Below are 19996 nucleotides of genomic sequence, written 5' to 3'. Positions count from 1 at the left end.
TTATACATTTTTTTCAAAGGGTTACAAAAGCAGCTATATAAAGACATAACATGAAGAAATTACGTCCATTCTTCTGTTTAGTTTCAAAACTTAAAACCATTTTTACTCAACTTCACCTTTTCTGGAGACACCGTCTTTGTCGGGCAGTCCTGGACTCACTATAGCTCACTGGACTACACTGCTGCACATTATCATTTATAATGTGTAATTTAGTATTCAGATCCTTATGAATAAAAGCAGCAATATTACATTGTACAAATACTTGATTAGAAGTAAACTGCCTTAAAACACAACATAGCCAAGTATAGGCCTACTTAAAATAGCAAAATGAAGTAATAACTATGCAGGGACATTTCCCCTTTATCATAACAATACATCATGTTTTATATGTCAAATATTTATCAATAAAGTAAGCAGTAAACATCAAATAAATGTCAGATGAATGTTGTGAAGTTACAAAGGACAATTTTTGCATTTAGAATTGTAGTGGAGTTCACAAGAAGTTTGGAAAAATACCTCAAATTGTACATTATTTGAGTAAAAGTAATAATAATATTACTACTGTAATTAGTAATTACACTCCACCATATATGTAATAATAGCTTTGCCAATCTGTTAACCTGAATAAGGATTAAGATTAATTTGAACAAAGTATTTAATGGCGGCAGTCTGAGCTTCCTCACCTTTAATCTAGTCTGAGAAAGACTTAATTTAAGGTTAAGGCTGGGGCTCCCATCTGCTGTGGCCGCCTGCGTTGAATGCAATACCACTGGCTGCCACTGGAGGTCAGTAGTAACCAGACTCAGCTCTTTGTCAGGCAGGTGTGAAGGGATGTGTCACATTAATCATCAGGAACCACAGTTTTTCAGGATCAAGTTCAATCAACGTGATAATTACCTTTGACTGCAGGTTGATTTTCAGTCTACTTTTATGATCTGCTACTTATCTCTTTTATGTGTGGTGTTATAATTGATTAGACATTAATCAACTGCTGGTTGCCAGTGATGACATTTGTAGTTATTATCTGATAATATTTTGTTTTTTCCTGAGGTTTTATTTGTAGTATAGATGTCACACAACCCTAGTCTACCCTGAAAAAATGAACGAATAAATAACTGTTTTGTTTTTTTACACACATTTCCTAATTGGATATATTGTTCATTTTTTCATTTACAACTGGCCAATCGTAAAAAATTTAGCCTCTCATCCAATTACTACAACAATTTCAATTTTATTTTTTAACCCTTTAAAGCATCAAATCTAAATCCTTTAGAATTAAACTGCAAAAAATTCTTTCTAGACATTTTGTCACATTTTTGGGAGAATTTATTGTTGAAGAAGCAGAAGCTGGTCCAGCTGAAGTCACTTCACCACTCAGAAGCACACAAGAGCAAGACAATGCAGCGGAAATGGGTAAAAAAAAAAAAAAAAAAAAAAAGTTAAAATGAATCCTCTAAATTTCTTCTCTGGATTTCTTTTAATAATATTTGTAGCTTATTAGAGTTTGTGTGTGTTGGCTTGGACTCAGTTGTTGTTAGCCATGGTGAGAGGATGGGTGAGGCCTATTAATACATGCGACCCACAGCCTTTATAAATGCAGGCGTAACTCTGTTTGTGTTCTGCAGGTCTGTTATTCTCTGAAGCGTTACACATTTGTCAGCATATTATCACATCACCATGGGACAAGCAACTGCAATAATCCTATAGCTCACGCAGTCAAGACTGACATCTTAACTCCACTTGATCCTTCATTTCCCCCCCGTGAGATTTCCCACTGGATAAGTTTGTCTTCCCCTCATTGCCTGACAGGCACAACACACTCTTACCTGTGAGATTAAACCGCTCGATATAGCCTAAGGCCACCTTTTCTTGGCAGATACACCCTCTTCCTCGCTTCATAGAACGAACAATTATGACACTTTTTAAAACCTGTTGGACCTCATGAAAGAAAGAACAGTTAGAGGTGATTAAAAAAAAGCTTAAATGGCAATGAAGATCTGAATCAGACAAGAACACGTAGCAAAAAAGTGCAATCCTGAAAAAGCTGGGACGCTATGTGAAGCAAACAACATGTGAAAACTTCCTAATCCTTTTTGACATAGTTGAAAACAGTACAAACAGAATATATTTAATGTTTGACCTCATCAGCTTCATTGATTTTGTAAATATTTGCTTATTCTGAATTTGATGCAGCAGCACGTTTCAAACAAGTTGGGACAGGAGCAACTAAAGACTGGGAAAGATGTGGAATGCTCCAAAAGCACCTGTTTGGAACATTCCACAGGTAAACAGGTTGATTGGTAACAGGTGAGAGTATCGTGATGGGATGAAAGGCTCAGTCGTGGCAAGTCCAACAGTTTAATAATGCTTCTCAACATACAAATGGAAATGGCCCATAAGGTCAAAAGATTTCCAAGCATCTGGAGAAGTCTGTGCACATAAGGGGCAAGGCTGAAAAACGGCATTGAGTGCCTGTAACTTTAGATCTGTCAGGCAGTGTTGCATTAAAACTGTCATGATTGTATGCACAGGCTCAGGAGCACTTCAGAACGCCTCCGTCTGTCACAGTTTACTGGATCTGCAAATACAAGCTAAGACTTCCTGGACCGTGTTCATAGACAATGGTTTTTGGAAGTGTTCCTGAGCCCATGCAGTGATGTCCACTGCAGCCAGCCAGTATTGTTTTTTGGCCTTTTCCTTTGCATACAGAGATTTCTTCAGATTCTCCAAATCTGATAGTGAAATCCCCAAATTCTATGCTGCTCAGTGTGTCACAGTGTGGTGAACCCCTCCCCATCTTGACTTCAGAGGGCCTCTCTGGGTCGCTCTTTTATACCCGATCATGTGACCAACCTGCTGCCAGTTAACCTAATTAACTGTGAGATGTTCCACCAGCTGTTTTCTTTTAGTATTTCACATCTTTTCCAGTCTTTTGGTGCCACCGTCCCAACTTTTTTTTTTTTTTTGCTGGCATCAAATTCTAAATGAGGACATATTTTCCAAAAGCAAAAAAAATTTCTAATTTTCAACATTTGATATGTTGTCTTTGTGCTATTTTCAATTAAATGTAGGGTTTCAGTGTTTTGCAAATTATCACATTTTACACAGTATCACAACTTTTTTGGGGGAAACAGGATTGTAACACAGTGGTGAACATGCTTCTGTCCCAACTTTTTTGGAAGGTGTTGCAGGCATTGAATTCAAAATGAGTGTATATTTACAAAAAACAATAAAAATTAATGAGTCGGAAGATGAAATATCTTGCCTTTTTACTGTAATCAATTGAATATGGGTCAAAAGGGGGTTGTAAATCATGGCAATCTGTTTTCATTCATCATTTACACAGAAGAATCATGGTGGATTTAATTACTCTTGATCTGCCTGCAGCGTACATGGAGGTGAATTTATAAAACCCTTCTTAGTTAGAGACGCCACAAAGATTCATGTTTGGTTAAATAAAGTTTATTGAGCCCTGTTTAAGCTTGGATATCCTATCCTTACTCAGGCAGACGTTTAAGCGAAATGAAAATGATAAGCAGTGTGATGAAAAGTTAGCGTAAAATATGCAGCCCCGAAAGCTTCAAAATTAAATAAATAAATAAAATGTGAATAATACTCATATGACTAAAATCAGACAAAATGCTGTGAAAACTGTGAAATTGGCAAATAGTCAAATAAAATGTGAAATGAAATGTTATTTATTCCTGCTTCTTTTGAAAATAAAATACTTCATTCCAAGTGACTTTTATGAAATAATGTCCCCTTTCATCACAACATCTTTGTGAGTCAATCAAGACAAACAGGCCAGAGCCAGTTATTCAATTAGCTGTTATTGCATTTGCTTTTGCTGGCTCTGTCCTGTTTTACCTTGACTGAAAGACTCTGAAATGGAAAGTGATTTCATTTGATAAAATGCTCAATGAGGAAAATTTCACTGTGAAATGAAAACAGACTTTGGAAAAATGGACATTTTGAAATTAAAGCTGCTGAAATAAAGTGATCTGAAGTGAATGAAAGAGAAACTACAGTAACAAACACTAACATCGGTATGCTCATATTCCCACAATTAGCTAACATGCTAATGTTAACCAGGTTTCATATTTACCATGTTCACCATCTTAGTTTAGCATGTTAGCATGCTAGCATTCACTAACTCATACAAAGTATAGCTGAGGCTAATAGGAATGCCATTAGTTTTGCAGGTATTTGGTGATAAACCAACATATTAGACAAACCTAAATTTGGACCTGATGGTGGCATTTGATGAAACATTAAGGGATCGTCAAAGTTAGAACAATTCATCTTGACGGGGAAACAAACATCTGCACAAAATTTTACAGCAATCCATCCAAGAGTTGTTGAGAGGCTTCTGGATAAAAGTGGTGGACCGACACTGTGTCACTGGAGTCTAATGTGGCGAAAAATTCATTGAATTATTTCACAATTTCATGATTCTATCATACATTTTGTCTATTTATTTATCTGATTATTTATTTTACATCAATTTCTTTTAACACTTTGGATCTCCACCCGGAACAAGACACCCACCAACATGAAATGCAACATACTGTACAGCAGGAAAAACCAGAGTTGACAGCACAATATTTATAAAGCAGGGCTCCTCAGCAATGAAACAATATAAAGAGAATGTATCACTCTGTACTTACACCTTAGACAAAAATTACATTTAGGTGGCATTTTCAGGAGAGTCACAGCAGGGTACAAGGATCCAACTGAAGTCTCCTCGTCCGTACCCTGCAGATGAGATGACAGACGCCCTGTATTGTCTGACTGATTGTGTATACAACAGCCAGGACCAGACCCAAAAAAGAAGCAAAACAATCCTGATCACATTTTCAAATGTGTCAGGAAACTGGCTCTAATTCAAACAGAGACAGCACTCAGGAAGAGCAAAATGAAAAGACAAAGCAAATGTAGCTGTGGGCGTTATCTGGAAGCTTGTAAGTGTAAGAATAACTGAGAATCACATTAGTGAAAGATAAGCAGGCAGATCATGCAAATGACAAGGCAGTTCATTTATTTTTTTTCTTCTGTTTTTTAATCTGTGGTTATTCTGCAGAAGGAAAAAGCCTCAACAGCCACACTGTTTTGTCCCCTCCCCTCGGCCCATGCACAGATAAGCCTTCATGCAGCAGCTGCCAGCTGTTGCTTCAGTGTTGGCAGTGGAAGTGTGTACCATTGGGGTTGGTCAGTGCACGTGATCCATGTCACCTTTTCATCTCGGGCTTGGATTTTCAAGTACATGGTGGTTAGATAGTGTGTCCTTTTAGTTTTAGGTTTCCATCTCTTCCTCCTCCCACTATGTTGCTGCCTCATACTGGGTGAACAAACTGGTAGACCAGTCTCTGAGACACATCAGGCTTGCGGATGATGCCCTTCTTGTAGTATTGACGTATGGAGCGGCTCAGCTTGTCATAGTTCATAGCAGGACGATTCTTTCTGAGCCCCCAGAGTCTCGCGACGTGAGCCGAGTCTTCTATCTTAAAAATACCTGGTGGAGTCACATGTGGCATTTGTTCACATAAATCTGTTAACATTATTTAAACCAAAAGTCTTATTAAGATTAAAATCTCTCACAAATTTTAAAAGTACACATTTCAAATGTTCTTATTTGCCATTGAAATATTGTTTTCGTAATGTTTAAAATTATTTGCTTGTGAGACATTTTGTTAAAATGAAGCCTTTAAAGAGTTGAAGTCTCAGGTCAAGCACTGAAATCAGTTGAAGTGCAAGCATTTAAGAGTTGGTTTCTCATTTAGTTAGGTTATTGACTACAATGAGCTTAATTTTTGGTCCAAGTATAATTACACAAAGTGGTTGAAATGTCAGTTGAAGAGCAACAAATGAAAGCAATTGAACTGTGAGCTGAAGTGTAAAAGACGAAGAAGCTGAAATGTTACTTGACGTGTATGAAATGAAAGCAGATGAAGTGTGAGTTCAAGTGTAAGCAGCGAAAGCACTTCAAACTTTGGTTGAAGTGTGAGCTCTCAAGTAGTTCAAGTAAAATAGGCGACAGCAGTTAAGGCTGAAATTGAAATGAAGCGTTAGTTGAAAGCCTGAAAGGGTTTGAAGTATCATGTGAAACAAAAGCAGAAGCAGTCTCAGTGGAAGGGAAACGATGAAAGCAAGTGATGTGTCAGTTGAAGCTTTGAAGTTCTGACGTAAAAATGTGGACTTTAAGTTTTGCTTGATGCTTGATTACTGAAAGCAGTTGAACTGTCAGTTCAATTGTAGGAAATGAAAGCAGCTCAGATGTCAGGGGACGCCTAACAAGCGAAAGCAGATGAAGTGCCAGTTAAAGCACTTAAAATTTCAGTTCAAATGTAAGCTCTGAAAACAGTGAGTTACAGAGTGAAATATAAGAAGCTGTTGAAAAGGCATTTGAGATGCAACAAGTGAAGGCAGTTGAAGTGTCAGTTATAGTATAAGCAATGAAAAGTAGTTGACCTACAAAAAACAAAACAAAAAAAACACATATTGTTTTATTTTTACAGTGACGATACCTTTTTCTTTATTGAGCCAGCGGATGCAGCGTCCATAGTTGTGAGGTTTAAGCAAGAGTTCTCTGAGGAACTGCCACAGATGAATGGGCTGACCTGAACAAGACGAATCAGCCTCGGACCAAAGCTCCTCGCCACCTAAACAACAGCAGCGTTTGAACCTTAAGGTCACAGTGTCGTGATTCACAGCGAAAAGCAAACATTTACGAAAGCCCTTCAGGCTTCCAAGCTAGCAGGAGACACACACACAGCAGGTGCCTGATTTTGCATGAAAGAAGCTAAATAATTTTCCCAGTACACCTTAATGGAGTTAAAAGTTAACAAAAATGTCCAGAAACATTTTATTTTTGCTTATTCTGTTCTGTTTGTACGAGGAAACCAAACCTACCGGTAGTTTTTGTATCTCCAGCTGAACACCTCTCTTTCATCCAGGCAGCTGCAGAAAGAAAAGAGACGAATGTTTAATTTAAAAAGTTTCATTTCTTACTCTTTTCTGTTTCTCCAAAGTGCTTCCTCGTCCAAAACCGAGGCTCCAAGGACAGAGCACGTTGTGTGTTTTACAGTCTGTAAAGCCCCAAAATCAAAGCTGACTTGACTTGACTACCCTCATCCAAACACACTGTACATGAACACATAAAGACATGCTGCACACTCAAAATGCTAACAGTTCCAAACACTGGACAATGCGATCATTGTCTGAGCTGCAGCCAGCTACGATGAACTTATTAAACAAATATGACACACACCTGACTTCCATATGTCCAGGTGTGCATGCAGAGTGTCCCCACACTGTGGCGAGCGCTGGCGAAACTCCTCCTCGCTCATGGCGCACAGGTCCTTTCCTGTCAAGTCCTGGAAGGCCTTTCCTGCGTGGGGCAACCTGTACAGATGTTCAGTCCACAGCAGCCACTTCTGGACATTCCCTGTGTTCCACTCTATAGGGTCTATGAAAAGAGAGAAAGATAAGAAATAGGTGAGAAAACTCCCAGCTGTCCCTGCTGTAATTACCTGCTTTGGGGTTATTCCGCCAGTGAGATCAAAGTCCTATTGGTTCATGTTACCTCAATTAAATTCCCTTTTTTTCAAAGTGTATTGTGTTCTGCAACTTTTACACATAATAAATTTACTTAAACCACAAGGTAATCATGCTTTTATGCCACTGCAATTCTAATCAGTAGAACAGATGACAGGGGATCGCACAGGTTTATGACAGCCAGAAGCCTTACAATACATAATGCTTCCTCTGTTTGCTCTGCGAACAGGAGACCTCGCCCTTAAGACTGTGTACACCACTGATGGCAAGAGAGAACCATCACTGTCACAGTTCAAGAGAACTCATGCAAAGGTCAGGATTAAACAGATCCTGGAGCAGGCAAACACGTCTTTGCGTCAGTAAGGATATGATTGATCTGATCTGTCATCTTTCCTGGACTCTCCACACAAATGCATGTGTTGATTTTGGGAGCAAGATCCAGTAGCTTAAATATCGGTGACTCCCTTTGCGATTTGCAAATAACGGGCAACTTATTTTTGTGTCATAAAGAAGTTCATGTATACTTTAAAGACTTGTTTCTTCAGTTATATGTCGCAGAAGACAAACTGCAGTAACAGGTGTGGTGGAAGTCAGCCTACCTGGGGTGATATTGAGCAGTTTGCAGGCTGTTTCAATGTCCTTCAGCACTTCTCCCACCACCATGCTCTGCACCTGCTCCAGAGACCGCTCCTCCTCCTGCCCCTCCAGCCCAGGAGAGAGTCCCTGTTCCTGGCTATCAATGACGGGGCACTGCTCCGGCTCCTCCTGGGGCTCCATGCGAGTCATGGGTACAGTCAGCGTTGGGGATGCCTCTGAAACTTTCACCAGCCAGGTGGCGTCTTCAGTGAGGAGCATGTCAAAGCAGGAGAGGTAGAGGCCCGGGATGCCGCGCTCCAGGGCTTCCACGCTTGGTTTGGTCTCCCCCAGGTCCCAGGGTTCTGCAGAGTTCCTGTTTTGCTCCAGGATGGCCAGGGATTCCTCTGTCATCCCGATCCGGGATCCATACACTGTGCCTTCTGATAAACTGCTCAGTGGATTTGACATAACTGGTACCTGGAGGCAAGGGAGCAAGAAAAGCCAAAATAAGCTTTCAGCGCAAAAAAATGTCTTTGTGTGTAATAATTCTGACTAGTGTGAAATCGGAAAGAATCAACAGACTTCCAAGGACAGCAAAGGATAAGCACATAATTTAAATCTGCAGTTCATAAACAGTGTCCGACAGCGTTTTCAAGCAATCCAGAATTACTTTAATCCATAAAATTTCAGGCATTTAAAAGACGATACCTTCTCTAGTAGTTCCTTTCCTGCGATTTTCTGGCTGCTACACCAGCAATTGTTTTTGTTTAGCAAGAAACTCCATCAGAGCAGCTGCAGGCAAGACTCCCTTTTCCAAATGTGTAACGAGCAGAACTGAGGTGAGCGCTGGCTGATGCTCTATAAGAACCCTGAACCTAATGGAGATTCTGGGGAAATGACCCTCAAGTCAGTTAACACACACACAGCGCTGACAGGCATGGGGCAAAATGGATTTGACTGAGTCTCTTATTTGTGGGTCAGTGGCCCAGAATGGCTGATGTCTTGGGGGTAGGTGACTTGTATTGAGACCTGAAGCAGCTCCGTCGCTTGCCTCGACTTTCAAGGTGCCGTCTCTGCAGCCCTCTGTCTCCACTGTCAGCTGGAGTTTTTAATCAAGTTAGGTAATGCAGAGAAGAGTGGGCACAGAATCTGCACAAAACCACATGTCTAAAAACATCCGAGGCGTCTTTATGGAGACTCGACTGATAGCTGCAACAACTTCTTCTTAACAGGAAATTGCCATCATAAGTGCTAATTTATGGACGTCAGCTGTAGCACAAGTGTTGTAATCTCAGAGTGAACTCGCATATGACACCAATAATGTGTGGCTGCCACAGCTGGCATATGGGAAGGCACACTGCTGTCACACACAAGGTTATTAGCGCTTGTAGCTGATGCCTCAGTAAAGGAAGCGTGCTCTCACAGAGCACATGTTCAACAAGAGGCATTATTTGCAGAGACACAAGAAATTAAAGTCTTGTAAGAATGTGCAAAATTATATAGTACATCCAGCAGCCGCAATGAATTCAGGACACATTAAACCTGTCTCATAGAAGAAAAGACACGCCCACACGTAACCTGTATTCAAGAGTGCAGGCTCTTTCACCATGCTGATGTCAAACCTGATTCTTTTCTTACGGACTCTTTAATTGTGGAGCTGCTTACAACTTTTGAGACACGACATGTTTTCTCTTTCACCAAACTTCCCCAAAGTTAAATTAAGTTATCTTCCCCACCTCAAAAAAGATTCCCTTTCTGGTCCCCAACCCCCCACTGTAAAACCTCCTCCTTTTATCTCCAAACTTCTCGGAAACTATAACCCACACTCCCTTTCACTCCTTCAGGAGTCAGATTAAAAGCCACTGGTATCCCAGCCTGGCTGCTGCGAGTCGACTCTGCCCTGTAACAGCTTGCGCTAAGCCCATTAGCAAAGCAAATTTAGCCATATTACCTTCTTCCAAAAGGAAGAGGGGGCACAAGAAAAAGACACAAACACACACCCCTGTGGAGAGGGATTAAGACCCTGACTGATCTCTAAATGAGTTTGGTCAAGACGCTGATATTCATTTCAGGAGCATTAGCGTTTGCTCCATTTACTCTGCAAAGTCAGCCTTTGACACCTACGGAAAAGGACTCCCTCCATGCAGGCGTCCACCCTGGGAACCATATTTCTTCTACATGCTTGGTCTCATTTAACATGAAAATGGTGATTATTTGAAGTGAGGTTATAAGGCTGTAGCTTTGTCATCAGAATTACAGAAAGAACAACAAAACAGAGCTCCACAAAAGTCCCTAAAGGAGCTAATAATGTGATGAAGATGTGACTGGGATCAAAATACTGTCCATTAAATAAATATGTGGTTTGGCATTACCTTAACACTGATATCATAAACCTCTCTTGAAGTGAAAGTGGTAAAAGTTACAGAGTGATACTACCAATCTGGCTTGAAATTAACCCGTTAGCTCATTTATCACTGTTGCTGAAACAGTTATGTGACAGAAGTCAGCCGAGTGTTTAGATTAAAGTTAATGAGTAGTGATTAAAACAAGCTCTTCCAGAAGTGTGTTTGACCTAGACGAGTTGCAAAAGAAAAGGTCGTGTGTGAGATCTGAGGACATCTATCTAATAGTGACCAACATGTGCATCGAGTTCGGCTCGTCACGCACAAAAAAAAAGGTCTGTGTTGTTTGAGTCTGGCGTTAAAGGAGTGTGTACAGCCAGGCGTGACTGTTTGCCATGTGAGCGTTAAAGGGAGATTTTTTTTTTTCCTTGTTATTGTTTCTCATGGGAAACTTGGACCAACTAAGGAAGTCATTGTTCTGTGAACAAGGAAAAGAGGAGTTTCATCTTTGTGTGTGTGTGCTCTTTGCTCAATATGACTATTGCTGGGAAGAAAGTCTGCAGGCTGGAGGAAGTGATTAGGATCTGTTTATTGCTGCCTTACACCCCTTCTTTACTGGTTTTAGACAGTGACGTGCAGGTGCTCTGTTCACATTAGAAATTAGGTTGAGGTGTAAAGCTTATTTCATGAATTGCAAATAAAGGCTGATTTTCTGTGCATGCCATTGCGATGGCTTCTACCTTTTATTGCTGTTAATACTGGCATACAGACTATCACATTTCCTTATTTCCTGTCTGCAAAACTCATTTTTAATTACATGCCATGCTCCTCTACTTCTGCTCTTTTTTATTGTCTGGATTCCTTTAACTGCCATTGGAGGATGTTGGTGAACTCTGTAATTCACTTTTTCTGTTAGTCAGGTGCATTGGCTTTGTGCCAGTATCCCAGGAAACACTAAACTATTGTAAATGCTTTGCTGTTGGTTGAAATTAATTGTGACACAGGGCTTTATTTACAGTCAGCGATAGAGATGACAAACTGAGATTGGACCTGAAGATTTGGATGTGCTGTTCATATTGAGGTAAGGAAATAAACCTGTCTCCCGTTTTTTGCAGATAAGCTGCAGAGATGGTGAAGATATGGAGAGTCTTGCTGTGAGGCCTAAGGCAAGTGCTGATGCAGCTGGATTCAACGTGCTGGCTGCCAGAAAATCAGAAAGAGCAGGTAATTGATGTTGAATTAAATATGTGGTATAATCAGAAACAGGTTTGGAAAGCATCATTTGAAATGTAGTTATATCCAGCAGCGTATGTTGAAATATCGCAAAGAAGTTTGGCTGAGACAGAAAAGTTGGTGCATCACTAAAAGGAAACAAAGTGCAGATGGAAACAGACTTTGTACATAAATCATGACTTAAATGTCCACTGAAGCTTCTGCTCCACTGAACAGAAGAAAATAACACCAGGAGACTCTAATTAAACCATGAAACAAACCTAAATATCACATTTCCATCAGGTTTTCCCTACACTGTTTTCCTTTGAGGTTTGACTGGAACTCTTTTAATTACATCATCTTGTTGTGTCCTTTCTTCTGCATTGGTTTAAAAAGGCAGCAGACGGGAGAATTAACACCACTGGCTGTTTATCTCCATGTGCACAACCACTATACTGTGCCATATACTATGCTACTATATTCCATCACAGTGGTGGATGGAAATGAATGTTAATATGAATTTTCTTCTGCAGGTTTTCTGGAAATTTAGTTAAAATTGGTGCTAACTTTGGGTAATTATTTCCATCTTTTTTTCATGAGTCAACACTATGAACGTCTTACTGTCTGAGCATGTGCGTCATTATCTCCATATTTAAACCATGTCGCGTCTGACGGCGTAAAACCCGACCCTGAGTCCTGCTGTGAACAGCTGTTGAAGTTTACATGTAAAACCTGGCTGAACTGATTTAGGGACAATTTAATAATGATCAGGCTGTTAGCAGAAAAGGGTCAGAAAAGGGGGAGGGTACTACAATGTTTAGTTTTTTGTAAAGGGGGGGTAGTCTGATTTCATCTTTAAGTCTAATTTGCACCTTCCCCTGTGAGACTTTATACACAATAAAATGAAAAAGGTAGTCATATGCGACGTAGATCATAAAGGTGTCATGTTGTCATTACTGTTGTATTATAGTGAGATTTTTGGGAGGAGAATGCAGCAGTTTTTTTCCTAAATCATGTCCAAAACCATATTCATGACTTTTAAAAAGTGAAGCCCCCTCCACACTCCAGCACTTTTTGCACAGTCCCTAAGAGACCCTGATCAGCTTTAAGCATGCTCCAGGAATAAGACCCTTCCCAATCTGTCTTTTTGACCTTCACAGCTGAGTCTTGATGTACAGTCCTGAGGTAGATCAGCTTGACATGTTCTGAATGAGGGTGAAAGGGCACCTGCACTGTCAGAAACACCAAGCACAAAGCCGAGCTGTGTTTGTACCTTACTCTGATTACAGTCCTGTCTTGGGGAGCTGCTGTTGTATTTAATTTCCCTCTTAAATCAAAGTCATAACTGAATCCCACATCTTATCCTGGACAGCAGGAACACATTTATTTTGAAGACGTCATGGCCGTTATGGCTTTTGATAATGAACGTCCAACAACCCCCCCGAGACACCGTTTATCTGACCACGCTTTGTTTTTTATCTTTCTGTGTGAAAGCTAATATGCAACTGTATGAGAAAAAAACAGGTGAGCATGAGTAAGATACAGAGCAAACAAAATGATTAACAATTACTAATTCATCTCTCTCTTTCTGCCCTTTCAGACTTTTTTCAAGACTTCCAGATGTTAAAGCTTTTCCTGTATGATTATGCATCAACAGCTTTACATTATGTCGCCTGCTGTACATTTATTTTAAATTCATATTTGTCAACTTACCTACTAACTGACTGCCAAAGCTTTGAATTTGTGCACAAGTTAACTGATAACCACGAATGATAATAAATGCCTAAAAGGGTCTTGTTATTGTTAATCCTATACCAGATAAGTTGCACAGGAGACGCCCTTTATTTTCCCTGAAAGATGAGGTGATGATATCACATCAGAGGCAGGCAGGTGCAAGTTGGACATCTTAAATTTCACAGCAACGTGTGCTTATGAAAAGTAGAAAATTAGATTTTGTGAACTTCCAGAAAACCATCACATAAACGCTCCTCTAACAATTAAAAGTAATGCTGTGAACAAGCATATTTAGGACATGGTGGAAAGTTAGTTCGTTCTTACCCAGGCAAAGATGCTCTGATGGCCAGAGGCAAGGATTTGACTGGATGACAGCAGATGCAGTGCAGCTCTGGTTCTGCTGAGGATGAAGGATGATCTTCTTTCTGTTGCAAACCAACACGACCTGAGTGCAGAGGTGCAGCAGACAGCACCCTTCAATCTGTGTCTGATTTTTCTTTCTTTTTTCTCTTTTTTCTTATGTTCTGTTGTCGACGACTGTCGCAGAGGCCCCCAGCCCGAGGCCGTGGATCCTCCCAGATTCTTTGGTACAATTACACTTAATCTGAAAGTCACAGCCTAAAGCACAACTGCAAACTAAACCTCAAGTGAAAGCACCTGCTGGGGGTGTGAACAAAGTGAGAAGGAGCCAGGACAAGTGAGTGGATGAGTGAGTGCAAAGGAATTCCAGCCCCATTGACTGCAATTTATATTTATAGGGAGTCGTGTTTACCTATGCACACAACCCTGTGTGTGTGTGTGTGTGTGTGTGTGTGTGTGTGTGTGTGTGTGTGTGTGTGTGTGTGTGTGTGTGTGAGAGAGAGAGAGAGAGAGAGAGAGAGAGAGAGAGTGAGTCTGAAGTGCCAATGTCTTGCAGATTAGCTCAGACCTCCTCAAACACTACTAGTTGACCTCAGTGCACAGGCGACAGGCAATTCAATGTGATTAAAGACTAAAAAATATGGTGTCACTTTAAAAAAAGCTTATATGAAAATAAAGTGATGAAATGTAACAGTAAGTACACTTAGCCAAGGACGGTACTTCAGTACAAATTTGAGGTATTTTACTTGAGTATTTCAGTATGACAGCTAGTTATTTCTCAATATTAAGATTTTACAACAATTTTACAGTAAATTGAATACATTATTACAGATTAAACCACTCATTTTCAACATTTCCAACAGTTTAAATGCCTGTGAGCTGTTGGAAAAAAAACACATGGTTTCGTTTAAATAACTGTTAGAGGCCCAAAAAGTACAAAATTATTCATATACAAATACAGGAATACAAAAAGAAGAATACAAATATGCGTAGCAGAGCTTTTCTTCTACGTCATTAATCATGTCACAGACCGTCAGATTTCTGTGGTCACCGTTTGGAAGGACCTGACTGATTAAACTAACTGTATAGAAAGTAGTTAAAACTAGCAGCACCTCAAGAATCTAATAACACCATACAAAAATAATATATCAATCAGAAGGGCTAATTTTTACTGCAGAACAATTACTTTTACTTTTTGTAGTTTAACTATGTTTTGGTAATGATACCATAATGTATCATGATGCCTTTTCCCTAAGTGTAAACGGGGTCCCCGTTACACATAGCCTGTTTACACGTAGCAGGGTATTTTGGAAAATGGATATTTTGGCCCCTCCGTTTTCAGAAATAACATCGTGCACACAACATCGTTTTCAAAAATGTTGTCGTTTACATGAGCCTGGATGAAAACGCCGTCAGAAATCTCCACTTTGACCCTAAGACCCCGTTTACACTTAGGGAAAACGCATATGTTTTCATGTGGTTTGGCCTCTCATTTACACGCAAACAGAGTTTTTTTCACGGAAAACGATCATTTTTAAAAACTCCGGCCATCCGGGGCCATGTAAACGACAACATTTTCAAAAACGATATTGTGTGCACGATGTTATTTTTGAAAACGGAGGGGCCAAAATATCCGTTTTCCAAAATACCCTGCTACGTGTAAACGTAGGGTCAGTGTCTGTGCTGCTCGCTGGGGAGTCCTGCAGGTGATACTGAGCAGAGTCTAATCAGCCAGACTGAGTGAAAACACCTGAGCAGGTGTAGGAGTGTCAGGTTTGTAGTAATGCAGCTGATGGAGGTGGAGATCATTTTAAATGACTCATACACTCCTGGTTCAGCCTGCATCATATGTCAGAAGATTATGTTTGTGTTATGTTGTGTATGTTTTTATAGCATAGCTGCTAACTGTAGCTAGCAGCATTACGTTGATATCGATTATTAGCTTCCATTTATCACAACACAACACGACTTACTGTTGTTTTTGCTTTCTTTGGACGGTTTATTGTCAGCACAAAACTTATTATCAGCTCAGTTCAGTCACTCTCATGTCAATTTGACAAATTCAACTAGGTTAGCATTAGCTATGCTGTGGCTATGGCTTATAGCATAGCTGCTAACTGTAGCTAGCAGCGGTAAGTTGATATTGATTGTTAGCTTAAAGTAATGAAGTGTTAATGATTAAGCTGTAAAATCAAGCTCATATTCATTTAAAACATATTGATTATAAACAATTATAAGTGAAAGCAATGGAATTATTTGACGAAGGATCAACTATGTTTAATTTGTTTCTTATGCACACAAGCAGAGAGGAAGTTATACAGGCGTAATTATATCTGCGACATCTGTGTTTATTCCTGAATCTTCAAACAGGTATTCAGGGATGAAAGATTATTCTTTGTAACGTGCCAACATTCTTAACTCAGGGCCCACATACTCACGTTTCAGAGCTTTTAACCATATCACACAGTGTTCATCAGCAGTTTGCTCAGGTTTTTCTGAACTGTAGATACTAAAATTTTCACTTCTCATCTATATTGGGTTAAAACCTGACCTTATGTTACTATGATTTAATGTTGGACCATCCAAATAAGGTGTTGCCATTACTTCATGTGGTGAGACATCCACTTTCCACACGAATCCTCACAAACCTCAAGGAGCCAAAAGCACAAAGCACCCAAACTGCATGGAGTAAATTATTACTTGTCCAGTAATATGACATTTAGACATTTAGGGATATTATTATAAAGTGAGGGCTGCACGGTGGCGCAGCAGGTAGTGCGCGTGCCTCACAGCAAGAAGGTTGCCGGTTCGATCCCCGGGTCAGGCGGGGCCTTTCTGTGTGAAGTTTGCATGTTCTTCCCGTGCATGCGTGGGTTCTCTCCGGGTACTCCGGCTTCCTCCCACAGACCAAAACATGCTCATTAGGTTAATTGATGACTCTAAATTGTCCGTAGGTGTGAGTGTGAGTGTGAATGTTTGTTTGTCCTTGCATGTGGCCCTGCAATCGGCTGGCGACCGGTCCAGGGTGTACCCCGCCTCTCACCCATTGTAGCTGGGATAGGCTCCAGCCCCCCCGCAACCCCGAAAGGGATAGGCGTTATAGATTATAAAGTGACAGCACAGCACGTGAGTCTATGAAAAAATAAGGTTTATGCCTTATTTAAACTTGCAGCATGTCAGTTGAATGGCCTCTATATCACTGCACTGTACTGATACTGACATTGATACAGATGGAGAAACTGTCATCAACACCACATCTCACCTCTGAAACAGCTGATTATTTGTGTTCATTTTGAGCGGATTCATCACCACAAATGTAAAATCTGCCATCTGACCAAACAGTTTTCACTTCGTGTAATTTAAGCCGGTTTTAACAGTTTGGCTCTGTCATAGAAAGAAATGCTTATTATTCGTAAAACAGTGGTAACCCACAACAAAAGCACCGTGAGACCACTCAGTTACATCTAATCTTTCCCCTATAATCTTGCTTTTAATTCATCATGTTGGCAAAGTTCCTTCATGTCTTTTGAAAGCGCCCGCTAAATCCAAAAGTTTCCTTTTCTTTTCAGCTCCAGGACAAATTTTCCATTCTTTTCCTTCCGGCTAGCCACACAGTCTGAATGGAGTAATTGTGAGATACAGAGAGGGTGTGCTCAAAATACGTCAAAGCTTCTCAGTAGCTGAGTGTTTGTAGACACACCAAATCAAACCGTGGACTATGACAACCTCCTTCAGCGGACGATTCACTGTGAAATTGTGGGTTTCACTGGAACATGCAGCATGAGGGCAGACTTGGATGTTTATTTAAGACATTTGTACTTTTTGACATGGCTAAATTGCCAGGTAATTAAAACTGAACGCAGCGTTAATACCTGTGAGTTTGCTCATATACAAAGAATGGACAGAAAACGTCTGTTTGCATTTGGCTTAACCTGCATCCAGTCCATCAACAAAATTTGCATGGCAGTTTCTTCAACTCGTGTTTGGCCTTTTCCTTGGCTCAAGCACAACACTCGCATGGTTGACAGATAATGAGCTAAAGGAAGCAACAGACTGGGTGTCAGATATGAAGCCACAATTGGTCCAGTGTGATCTTGGAATGAGTAATGATTGTACAGGTGTCACTACTGTAAACAGGTGTCAGTGACCCACCTGAGTTGTCTTAGCAAAGTCAACAAACTCTGGTAGTTGTTGAGCTCCGTTGAGTGAATGAGAGCCATATTGTCAGAATATGAGTGTGGAGTGAGATTCTCCGACTTTGGTTCTGACAGCTCTGACGGCTGTTTTTTTGGGGGAGAATCAGAAGAAAATCAGTTCTTAGTCTAGAAACTTGTGATGCAAATTACTACTATTACAAACATGCTTCTACTTCACCTGTGGCACATCACATCAGGCATGTTTCAGGAGTAAATGTCAGCTGCTGAGTGAATACACTTTGATGACTGCGTTAATGAATACAACTGACTATATTTCAGCAGCATAAGGGAGCATTATTAAATTACTTCCTCTTGAAAACAGAGAAGAAAAGACAGACAGGCTTACTGACAGTGATGCATTCAACTTTAACGTTACAAGGGCAGTTTGAGATCAAGTTAAGATCCATATCCTGAAGATCTGCTTCAACAGCCGGGCAGCTTGCCAAAGCAACATGCTGCTTGTAAAACAGTTAGCGCTGCAGAGACATGCCTGATCCTGCAGAGGTGCAACAACAACAGATACGAGGTCAAAGATGGAATTATGTAATGGAAGAGGCAGACGTGACATGCAGCGGTAGAAGTGTGTGGAGGAGTTTTAAAGACTGTGTTTTACCTGTGCACGAATGAAGCTTTTTCTGCTAAACTCATGCATTATCAGTCCCTTACCAGGTTCTGTCTTACTGAGAGGTAGAGACCTTCATACAAACCCTGAGTTGGAGATGCTCTACTCTGCTATTGAGAAATCTTGATCAGGTTTGTTTGCTGGGTTGCACCTGTGTGCTCAGCAGTGCCAACAATATCAAACTTCATCATTTATTCAGTTTCATGTCACCTGATCTGTTGATATCTTTCGCAGACCAACAGCATGAAGTAACTTGGCAAATGTGAACCTAAAAGTTTTGTTACAACACGAGGGAAGTCAGAGCTTTAAATTATGATCACATTCTGTTTCATTCTTAAATAACGTATTCCAGCTTGTCTGTCTCCATTCACAGAAGACAAACTTCTACTGAATGTGTCTTTGCATGTCACTTTGCATAGGAAGAACTCTGCCAGCGAAGAAAATCTGAACCAAGTGAAGCAGTAAACAGAAGTTGACGTCATAGTGTTGCACGCAGGAATAGACACGTTCAGAGAAAACTCTTCTATTGTGTTGCCACATAGCCAATCACATGCTGCTCTTTTGACCAACATACTGATCAACCTGGAGATTTCACTTTTGCATTCTGCGTGAAACTGACGACACGGAGGATGAGACGCATCTTTCTGAAGGAGGCTAATAAATTACTTAAAGATGTCTGAAGTCAAAGGCGGAACTGTTTCAAAGCTGGCTGAGCTCATACTGCAACAGCTCTCACCAACACCTGATGAAGAGGAAGGCACGGAGACTTCGTGCCTCAGGGCAAATTTATAGCAGCAATATATTATAGTATATTATGGTTTTAACTGTCTCTGCGGGTGAATCACTTTTAACAGGAGGCACGAAGTATAAAATTGCAACTGCTCATTTTGTTCCCAAGTTGGAACTGAAAGTGGAAAGACAAGTTCAAGAGTTTTAGAATTTCTTGGGGGGGGGGGGGGGGGGGGGGGGGACAAAAAAAAACAAGACTTTGATACCATATGGATCAAATCCAAAGTAAACTGTGTGACTTTAAAGACTTTAGGAAAGTTTAACCTCAAAAGTATACACAACTTTGTAGATTTTTTTTCTTCTTTTTTTTTTGGCTTTGCTACTTTTGATGCAATTGAATGTATAATTAATGGAGATATAAATATATTTAACATGTAGAAATTTAACATTTTCACTTTAAAGGACTTCGACAGGGCAGACGGATTCACAGTGATAGTCTCTAATGCATTGACGCATACATTACTTAAACAGACTGCAGTATTTAAAGCAGCAATAGTTTCCTTCACTTCACTGTAACAGGCTGCAAACACAACAGTGAAATGTTATCATCTCATGAAGTTATTGTTCTGAACTCCATCCAGCATCCAGCAGTTACTCTCCTTCTTACTTCG

General features: G+C 40.2%; 1 protein-coding gene across 1 annotated transcript; it reads right to left on the bottom strand.

Annotated features, from left to right (window-relative positions):
* Window positions 1-4621: 4621 nt before the first annotated feature.
* Window positions 4622-14124, bottom strand: LOC139329188 (SAM pointed domain-containing Ets transcription factor). The gene is made up of 6 exons (XM_070959373.1): window positions 13743-14124; window positions 8154-8607; window positions 7268-7465; window positions 6910-6957; window positions 6525-6659; window positions 4622-5512 (listed from the first exon to the last, which is right to left on the bottom strand). The coding sequence occupies exons 2-6, from the start codon at window positions 8596-8598 to the stop codon at window positions 5334-5336; spliced, it is 1005 nt and encodes a 334-aa protein (XP_070815474.1). The 5' UTR covers window positions 8599-8607; window positions 13743-14124; the 3' UTR covers window positions 4622-5333.
* Between the last annotated feature and the right edge of the window lie 5872 nt (window positions 14125-19996).

This window comes from Chaetodon trifascialis, chromosome 3 (genome assembly GCF_039877785.1).
Source record: "Chaetodon trifascialis isolate fChaTrf1 chromosome 3, fChaTrf1.hap1, whole genome shotgun sequence".
Taxonomy (NCBI): Eukaryota; Metazoa; Chordata; class Actinopteri; order Chaetodontiformes; family Chaetodontidae; genus Chaetodon; species Chaetodon trifascialis.
Note: the sequence above shows the minus strand (reverse complement) of the source record. Positions and strands in the feature narration are given on the sequence as shown.